The sequence below is a fragment of the Monoraphidium neglectum genome, assembly GCF_000611645.1.
Source record: "Monoraphidium neglectum strain SAG 48.87 unplaced genomic scaffold scaffold00451, whole genome shotgun sequence".
NCBI lineage: Eukaryota > Viridiplantae > Chlorophyta > Chlorophyceae > Sphaeropleales > Selenastraceae > Monoraphidium > Monoraphidium neglectum.
The window spans coordinates 8,251-17,914 of NW_014013177.1; the positions used below are offsets into that span (position 1 = coordinate 8,251).

At 61.6% G+C, this 9,664-nt stretch overlaps 3 protein-coding genes across 3 annotated transcripts in view; all 3 read left to right on the forward strand.

Annotated features, from left to right (window-relative positions):
• Positions 1–2,312, forward strand: part of MNEG_3551 (glutamate synthase (NADPH/NADH)) — a gene marked incomplete at both ends in the record, with an annotated part of 10,513 nt that extends 8,201 nt beyond the window's left edge. The window contains 6 exons of the mRNA XM_014047969.1: positions 240–330; positions 523–716; positions 940–1,069; positions 1,223–1,483; positions 1,737–1,841; positions 2,046–2,312. Coding sequence (XP_013903423.1) covers positions 240–330; positions 523–716; positions 940–1,069; positions 1,223–1,483; positions 1,737–1,841; positions 2,046–2,312 — 1,048 coding nt within the window. The remainder of the gene's footprint in view (positions 1–239; positions 331–522; positions 717–939; positions 1,070–1,222; positions 1,484–1,736; positions 1,842–2,045) is intronic.
• Positions 2,313–4,787: 2,475 nt separating this feature from the next.
• MNEG_3552 (hypothetical protein) lies at positions 4,788–5,306 on the forward strand (the record flags this gene model as incomplete). Its single annotated transcript, XM_014047970.1, has 2 exons — positions 4,788–4,863; positions 5,074–5,306. The coding sequence occupies 2 exons, from the start codon at positions 4,788–4,790 to the stop codon at positions 5,304–5,306; spliced, it is 309 nt and encodes a 102-aa protein (XP_013903424.1).
• Positions 5,307–9,090: 3,784 nt separating this feature from the next.
• Positions 9,091–9,664, forward strand: part of MNEG_3553 (hypothetical protein) — a gene marked incomplete at both ends in the record, with an annotated part of 5,073 nt that continues 4,499 nt past the window's right edge. The window contains one exon of the mRNA XM_014047971.1: positions 9,091–9,421. Coding sequence (XP_013903425.1) covers positions 9,091–9,421 — 331 coding nt within the window. The remainder of the gene's footprint in view (positions 9,422–9,664) is intronic.

Below are 9,664 nucleotides of genomic sequence, written 5' to 3' on the forward strand. Positions count from 1 at the left end.
GGGGGTGTGTGGGGGGGGGGGGGCGGGTTGAAAGGACGGGATGCGCTGGGGAGGGCGCAGGGCAACTGAAGCGCGGCGCTGGTTGTCAGGCTGCGCCTTGGTGTGAAAGCTCCGTCAGCTTTTGAGGCCTACCTGAAGTGCTTGGCTCCATGATGACGATCTGCATGCTGGCCGCGATCATCCCCTGCGCTCATCACCGCCTCAAACTCACCTCCGACTCCACCCACCCACCCGAGCAGGATTGGTGGTCTGATGATGTACGGTGTGCCCAACATGAAGACCGACAAGATCGACGTGGTGCAGCGCCGCGTGGACCTCATGGCCGCAGAGGTGGGGCTGATGGGCCAGGGGGAGAGAGAGTAACGGGGCTCATGGGATCATTGCTGGGGTGCAGGCTGCCGCCTCATGACCACCCCTCAAGCGAAGCCCCGTGCACATGAGCGTGGTGCGCCTACCACACGTGGCTCTCCCGCTGTGGGCTCACCGTGCCCCCTCTTTACGCCCGTGACTTCCCCCCCTCAGGGCGTCAAGTTTGTGGTCAACGCGGCCGTTGGCACTGACGTGCCGGTGGAGAGCCTGGTGGGCGGCCACGACGCCGTGGTGCTGGCCGCGGGCGCCACCAAGCCGCGCGACCTGCCGGCCCCCGGGCGTGACCTCCAGGGCATCCACTTTGCCATGGAGTTCCTCACGGCCAACACCAAGTCACTGCTGGACAGGTGGGGGGATGGGGCTGTGCCTTGTGCAGGATGGTTGGTCTTGGCGTGCGAGGTTCTGGATGCGTTCAGGTGTGGAGGATTCGCCTCAGGTTGCATCTCACCAAACTGCTCGGCATCTGTTGATGCACAGCCGGGACCTGTGGCATTGTTCTGGCTGCCCACCTCTCATTTCTCCTGTGAACCCCTCCATCAACTATCACCCTCAATCCCTTGCCTTCCACAGTGGCCTGAAGGACGGCAAGTACATCAGCGCTGCGGGCAAGAAGGTCATCGTCATCGGCGGCGGCGACACCGGCACGGACTGCATCGGCACCAGCGTGCGCCACGGTGCCTCCCGCGTCATCAACCTGGAGGTGCGGCGCGGGGAATGCGCCTGGGGCAGGTCAGCGGAGTTGTGGGCACCGCAAGTGTCGTGGTGTCTCCCTGCCTGCTGTCCCCTTAACCTAGGACCCTCACGCTGACTTCTGGGTTTTTGTCTCCCCACACCTCCCTTGTGACCCCCTCAGCTGATGGGCAAGCCCCCGTCGACGCGCGGCGCGGACAACCCCTGGCCCCAGTGGCCCCGCATCTTCCGAGTGGACTACGGCCACGCCGAGGCCGCCACCGTGTACGGCAGCGACCCGCGCCGCTACGGCGTCATGACCAAGCGGTTCGTGGGTGGCCCTGACGGCAAGGTGCGCGGCGTGGAGATTGTGGACGTGCGGTTCGAGGAGGACCCCGCCAACCCCGGCCGCAAGAAGCTGGTGGAGGTGCCCAACAGCAACCAGGTGGGAGGGAGTGACGCGTGTGTTACTGTGTGTGCATGGATGCGGCAGCCAAAAGGCAGGGTGTCAAGGAGGCGGCAATTGGTCTGAATTATGAGGCAAGCATGGCAGGTACAGGCGGTTGCTGTGCTTGTAGCATTGGCTTGCTAGATTAATGCACTGCAGCCTTGCACCCCAAAGCCTGCGATCCTGCACCAACCGCTGGCACATTCTCCATGCAATGCGTGCGTTCTCCCCCCTCGTTTCTTCCCGCCAGCTGCTGGAGGCGGACCTCGTGCTACTGGCCATGGGCTTCCTGGGCCCCGAGGAGAAGCTCGCGCAGGCACTGGGCCTGGAGCAAGACGAGAGGTCAAACTTCAAGGTGTGTTTAGGGGGAGGAGGAGGTGCAGCACGAGCAAACGTCATGATTGCTGAGGCGTGTGAGGGGCTTGGCCGGGTTCTGGCTGGGTAGCTTCAGGACTAAGGGACATGTGGGTTGCTGCCCTCACCAGGTGTGCCTTTCAGATAAACGTTCTGACTCCGCCGGCTCCTCTCTGCTCACGTTCTCACACCACCACAATCCCAGGCGACCTGGGGAGACTTTGCCACCACGGTGCCGGGAGTATTTGCGGCTGGCGACTGCCGCCGTGGGCAGAGCCTCGTGGTGTGGGCCATCCGCGAGGGCCGCGACGCGGCCGCGGCCGTGGACCGCTACATCACCCGCACCAGGGGCCCCGGGCGGCAGCTGCCGGGCAGCGCCGTCAAGGGGGGCATCTACGACCTGCAGGACCTGCCCGGAGGGGAGGTACCGCGCGCATCAACCGGCGCAGAGCCCCTGCCCGCACGCCGCTGATGTGGCAAGACGCAATCGGTTGTGAGGAGGCCGTGGGGCCCCTGCCCCGCTTGTGCGGCTGTCAGGCACACTCGCCCGGCCGTGCAGATGGCCTTGCTCGCTCGGCTCTGCTGAAGCTGGTGTGTCTGGCGCAGCCAGCACAAGGCGGATGATGGCTGTGCAGGGTTGCGTGCTGTCGCGTGTATATATCGCACAGCCCTGCGAGCCGTACACCTCCTGCTGGTGGCGGGTGGTGGGTTGCACCCGCGGCGAGGCCCAACACCCGCGCTGGGTGTGCGCCCTTGATGCGACGCTGACAGTATCTGGGGCGAGTGAACCCGCTCTTCTCTGGCTGTCAAGGCTGACAATCACTGCATCGCGCTCTGGGTGCTCGCTCACACACCCATGAGGGCCGAGAAACTGCAATGCAGAGGCCATCATCACACTGGGAGCTGGACGCATCCGAAGCCTTTACATGACGCCGCGATGTGTGCGCATGTGTTTGGTTGTTTGAAACAGGCTGGAATTGATTTGGACGGGGTAGCAATCGAGAGCCCGCCTACTGGCCTCGCATGCCCCTGCACATGTCAGCTCTTTTGTCATTTGGTGTGCTGCACGTTTGGCGGCTCTGCCTGCCAGTGGCGTGTGATGCCCAACCTGCTGCGCAGTCTTCACACTGCACGCAGCTGCGTGTCTCTTGAGGACAGCCCAAGATTGGGTCACTCCAGCAAGGCACCAACATCATGCAGTGCCTTCTACCGGGTTCAAACCCCTGTGGCATCACTGATGTGCATGTATCCAGCACAGTGCCATTCTGGTGGTGGGTGTGTGGTTCACCATGAGTAGGCCGTACCACCATCGCCCTCAGGGGCGCAGGCGGTGCAGGCTGCTGTGGATGTACACTGTTGCGGCATCATAAGTGCAGCCGGCTTTGCTCTTTGAAGCCGGTGTCTGGCTGCGGCATCATATATGGCTGTTTGTGTAAAATGTTCTCGTGTTTTTCCAGCAGGCCTTGGTCTGGACGCGGCTGCGGCTGTCAGACAGGCCGCAAGAATGCCTGACGGCCCTTACTCTGAAGTGCACTGCTTTCAGGGCAGCTGACGGCCTTTGCTTTAAGGACGGGTCAGTCCATGGGCATATGTGAGGCCGTGCTTCGGCCCATTCCTTATTATACGTGGTAAACATGCGAAATGGTGCTTAGCAAAGTGCTGGATGATTTTTCATGCACGGGCACGACCGCAAAAATCACCACATGCACGTCAAGGGCCCGCGTCAGCCAGCACGCAACACCCGCAGCTGCACGTGCAGCAGCCGCTGTGCGCGCCGATGTTGCCGTCATGGCTTGCAAAGACTCCAGCGCGGGCAGAACGTATGCGAAGTCATCTTTTTCGTTATCACTATTGAAACAACCTCGGCGTGCCAGCCCTGCGTCAGCAACAGCCTATCAAAAACAGCTCGGGCCTCGACCGGCGAACAAATATGTCGACGGGGGAGGCGAAAAGAACGGTCCTATGGGCTTTCTGGACGCTCAATCTCGTGAGAGGACGGTGCTGTCGAGCGCATCTCAAGCGCGATCGGGCTTCAAAATGTTGACCAGAGGGCTGTGCCTATCAAACGTACTCGCAGCTTGTTGACGCCGTTTATGTCATCATGTGCTGGGCAACCGCGGACAACCTCTCGCGGGTGAGCATGGCAGCCAGTGAACCGAGCGGCAACAGCAGCGCCGCTGCGGCGCATGTGGGGCATGTCGATTTGTGCCTGGGCGGCGAGTGCGGCGCACTACATTTGCACCCTGCTATCACCATACATACTACCGTGCGGGTGTACACACTGCATGCACCCAAGCACTGTGTCCATGCAAATCCGGCGCACGTGTGACCAGGCATCAGGCAACCTTCACATTGAGAACGGGTGGAAGGACGTCAGCCAGACAGCCAGAGCATTTGTCAGCAACAACATCTGGAGGGCGCCCATTGCAGCGTGTGCGCTTGGGGGACTGATGGTGGTGCTCTTCAACGTGCTCAGCTGCCTCGTGCTCGTCAGGTACGGTGTGGCCGGCAGGGGGGATCGTTAGCAGCTGCATGGCAGTTGCATATTGCCTCAAGCGCAGCATCAAGTGTTGCTTAACACAGCTTTTCTGTAGCACTCCAAAACGGCCAAGTGTGCAAAAGAAGTGGTGTTGTGGGGCAGCGGATTCCACTTGCTTGTTGGAGCGCTGAACGCTATTTACCTGCTGCTGGGTCGCAGGCGGTCAATGGCGCGCACAGGCCCAGGCTTTGGCTACGGCTTTGGTGAGCGGTTGGGGCGGTGAATGTGGTTGCCGAGCATCTGATTGTTGTGTGGCTGCTGTGCCATGCAAAGGGGCAGGGTGTGGGCGGGGCGCCATCCTGGCAGACCTAAGCTGCTGCGCGTTGTGCACTGAACATGGATCAGCGCTTGAAGGATGCCGCACCTTACTGGCGTCCTTCCCCGACAGTGGTGGCCTGGGCTTTTGTGATGTCATTCTTCACCCTGATGTGCGGCCTGATCCTGGAGGGCTTCAAGGATGTTGTCACCACGGAGCTGGAGAAGAGTGAGTGGCCGGGGAGACAGGGTGGTCTGAGAGCCACAGCTGGGAGGGCAAAGGGCGCGAAGACAGAAGGGATGCATTGCGAGGGGGGCCAGGGGTACACCCCCTTACCTAGCCCAAGTGCGCTGGTCGGGAACACAATGCCACTCTTTAACAGACCAGCGGCTATCATCTTTATATGCCACCCTGCTATTCACATCCCCCCCTCTCCAGCTGAGAACTGGACCCAGCTGGCGACAGGCGCTTTCCAGGCGTGTTATGGCTTCTCCTACGTGGTGGCTGCGCTGTTCATGCTCTTCTTCCTTATTCTGCTAGTCTTCCAGGGCGCGGTCACCAAGGAGCTCGGAATCTACGACCAGATGCAATCGCAAAAGAGGCTGGCGGAAATGAACGCGCTTGCGTCAGGCGGCGTGCACATGAATCCCTTGCAGGCAGGGCCCATTTGACAAGACCCCAGTCCACCACTCTGAGCGGCCAACTGCAAAGTTGCCCTCACAAGTGTCCGATAATCGGGCATGTGGGGGGGTCACGTGTTCAAGGTCCACGGGCCGCGACACTCAAAAATGAGGGCAGCAGAGTGCTTGGCTTGGTTGGCCAATGTTCACATAGAGACATCGTCAGTTGCGGCAGGTCGCGCACCTCGACATCACTCTGCGTGACAGCATGGAGAGGTCACACCATCGCTCTGAGCACACACACACACACTCTACGAACGCTGTAACAGCGGTCACGTCGTTTTTGACAGCCTTGTTTACTTGAAAGAATAACTCGCACTTAGATGGGGTTACCAGACCCGACGGATTACGCCGATGCGCAAACTGCATGATGGACACATCTGTTGATCTCCCTGCCGCTTCACAACAAGCGAGGAAAAGCCAGGCATGACAGGTGTTGCATACAAGTGCATCAGGTGCAGAACGCAGCATGTGCTATCGCCACCAAAGTTGTGTGAGGTCCTTGCAGCAGTTGAGCCAGCTCTGCTTTGTGATGGGAGGGGTGTGGCCACCTTTCAATGACTGCTTTTTATGATACATATGGTATCACGCAGACTGTGTGTACACACACCCAGGTGGCCGGGCACAGACAACGTGACAGAAAGGACTGAAAGAAATCTAATGAACAGAGTCGCTGAATCAGGCGCATTTATTTGACAGGCAGCAGAGTCCCCATTTGCATCATGTAAAGGGGCGAGGCGAGGAGTGCCGAGTGAGTACCGGTGCTAAGGCTAGCAGAAGCCAAGCAACGGGCTCTGCCCATCCACATCAGGCCACACAACAGTACAGCCAAGAATACCACAACATACAAAAGCGGCAGCGCAGTGTCACTGGAAGCGCTCGTGGGCGCGAAGCACGCACACCCAAACCAGCACACACATCCGTCGGCCGTGTGCCCTGCTCCTGGCCAGTTCTTCCTTGTGGCCTCCAGCTCGGCCTGCCGGGCCTCGGCCGCCGCGCGTGCCGCGCCGACGTTGGACAGCCGCCCGGCTTTGGCCTCAGAAAATGCCATTTCAAGGGGCCCAGCTCCTTGGTGATCTTGACCCCAAGCCCTGGACCATTGCCAGCTCAGTGTCGCGCGCCGCAACCTCCGCGCTCGCTGGCGCGTTCGGCGGCGTGTGCTGCCGCTCTGGACAGGCGGCCTGCAGGCAGTGGATCGGCGGCTGGGTCAGCCGCTGGCCACCAGCTGCGCCTCGCAAGCCGCACGACCACAGAACACCACACGCAGAGAGGCAACAAATCTGGCCCGCTTGCGCCCGGGGCGCGCCCGTGCCGCCGCCCGCCGGCAGCTGGCTTGCCTGCCGCTGAAGTGCCGCCCCCGCCGCGTCGCGACACTTTGCTAGCTCGCGGCGCATGCCTTCATGGCGCGCACGGGAGGCGTCCATGAAGGCCGTCATTTACCTTTGATTAACGGAGGGCTGTTGAAACTTGTTGCTGCAGATTATGTGGTAATTGAGTGAGAGGCTTGAATGGTGACAAGGGCGCCGTAAACACGCCGCGTGTGGGGCAACAACTCGCTGTCGTGGCCCAACATTTGCATTTGCAGCGGTACAAGGTGTGCAGGAGCAGATACACTGCTCGCTTCCCCCCTGGCACAATGAACACACCCTCATCGCCTTGCGTGCGCGTCCAAAGCAACTGTTGCTGTCGGACGCCACCGCCATCGCCGCCGCCGCCGCCTGCCGCGCCGGCCTGCTGCTGCCGCGCCTCCGGTTCTGGAGGATACTTGTGCACAGCGACAAACCAATCCAGCTCAGCTGCAGTGTTGTCCCGCCTCACCTGAATGGCATGACATCAAGTGAATGAGGCGTCTTTGTAGTCTCTCTCTCTCTCTCTCTCTCTCTCTCTCTCTCTCTCTCTCTCTCCTCGCCACTGCCAGCCAGCGGGCCCATGGTGCAACGCAACACACTCATGCACAAACACACATATCCACATGCAAAACTCTGGACCTTACGATTGGGCAAACCTCAGCCCTGAGCCCTGCCTTGTTCAGCACAATATTTTAATCCGCCAGCAAATCCTGCAGCGTGTGGACCTGCGCTGCTGCTCCCCGGCCCGCAAGTTCTCGAGGGGCGGCGCTGCCTGGCGCTTCTGCAGCCCCTCAACATCGTCCCGCAGCGGCAAACGTGGTTGCGTGGGCCACGTACGCGCACCAATCCAAGTGCAGTCGCCCTAGCATGCCATCACACACAGATGCATGAGAAGCATGTGCTTCATGCTGGAAGAGAAGGTTGCCTGCGCTTCACGCCCACAGCGCGACTGCAAGTACGGCAAGCACCGCGCCGCCGCTGGGCGCGGCGGACCACCCCCTGCCTGCGCTGACGACGGGAGCTCACCGTGCACGCGAGTGTGCGCCACACCTGCAGCTTGTGCGTCACATGTATGATCTCCTGGCACGTCAGCCGCAGCGGGCTCAGGAAGTAGTTGTGGTCTAGCACCTGACAGGGTAAGTGGGCCTGACGGTAAGAGTTGCAAGCCGCAGATGCAGGGCTACTTCAGCCAGCAGCGGTGCGAGCGTGGCGCCAAGGCAGGCTCTGCACATGGGACCAAAGTCAAGAAAGGAGCCGGACCTGCACGGCTGCCATGAGGCCTGCCGTGCCCACCTACAGGCCGCCCGCGGCGCTCCCAGGCTTGGCTTGCCCGCCGACGCCTTGCTGCGTCAGCGGGCGTGCGCTCGACGCCGATGTGCCGCGGGCCATCGCCGCCGCATCGCCCAGCACGCCCCTGCACTTGGTCTCTGTTCCTGCAGGGTGTGCCGTGCCGCCGCGAGCGCCGCAAGTCGCCTTCTGCAGTGGCTGCTCGGTGGCGGCCTGCTGTTGGCGTTGATTGTGTTGGGCCTCTGGGGGCGCTTGATCAGCGACCCCATGGGCGCCTTGGAGATGTACGCAGCAGCCAGCGCCAGCGGGCCTCGCAAACCGGGCCTGTCCATGGCTAGACGCGATGCGCGCTCGCGCGTGCGCCCAGGCGGTCAATGTTTGTCGGGGTGCAGCGGTGCGCCAGGAGCCTGCCGCCCAACAGATTAGCCCGGTGGTCGATCCAACGCCCTGAAGCACCGCGCTAGCGAATGACGGCTCCCGAGCGCTGGGCGTCGAGCCTCAATCGGGGTCGCTTCCACCCAACGCGGTGCAAAATGACCACCCAGGGGTATATGCCGGATGTCTTGTCCGAGCAGTATGCTACATTGTGATCCTTACATAACAGTTGTCACGCTGCAGAAGCCGCCTGAAACACACACCGTCACCAGAGCGGTCTAGTAGAGTGACAAGTCAAGCCCGCGTGCCACCCCGTGCAGCACACCATTAACTTGAGTCTGGCACGGCTGGCGCATCTTGTTATCACTGGAGGCCATTTCAAGGGGCTCGCAGAGAACGCATGCAGGACGGCCATGAGGGGCCCGCGGGCCCCCCTAGGCGCTGCCCTCTGGTCATAGCGCTCCTATTATGTGGATTGGTACGTGGAAGAGACAGCAGCGTAGCAGCTGCAGGGTATCTGTGGCCTGCAGCTGCCACCACACCTGCCATGCGCGCTGGTGCCCCGAACGGTCTGTGCTACCGGGGCCACTCCCTGACAAGGCAATGTCCACCCGCGCCTGTCACCCACTGCTCGCTGCCCGCTCGTCACCTGGCGGCCCCTCGTTCGCTTCGTTGCTGCGCCGCAGGCCGGCTACGCGCAGGCCCGCACCCCCAGGGTCGCCTGCGACCTCCGGGACCCGCTTTGCTCCCTCAAGGCCCGCTTCATGTTTGGGGCCGCCGTGATCAACAACACAGCCTACTACAGCGGCGGCCTTGACGCAAACAACCCCACGTACCCTCCTAGCGGCAGCTTCCTCGAGGCCGTTGACCTCGGGACCCTCGCACCGCGTACGCTGCCGACGGTGCCGGACGCCCAGCTGAACACCAGCCGGTACCGGCAGCAGCTTGCGCCCTGGGGCGATGACAGGATAATCATGGTGGGCGGCCAGTTTGACGACCGCAACGGTGTCAGCCAAAAAGCGATGACAATGGTGACCCTTGACGTGGCGAATCGCACCTGGCAGCTCAAGCGCTCATTCTGGCAGGGCAACGGCGGTGAGCCCGTTGGAAGTACCGTCTCTGTATGTGAGCGAGGCTGCCCATGCCATCGTGCAGACCCGGCTGCAACGCGACGCGCCTTGATCTTGCCCCCACGTGCTGCTTGCCCTGGCGTCAGGCTGTTGAGACCCATAGCGGTCAAACTAAATTGTCTTCCCTGGTACACGCACGCGTGCGCGCGTGCACACACACACACACATACACACACACGCGCACACACACACACACACACACACACAC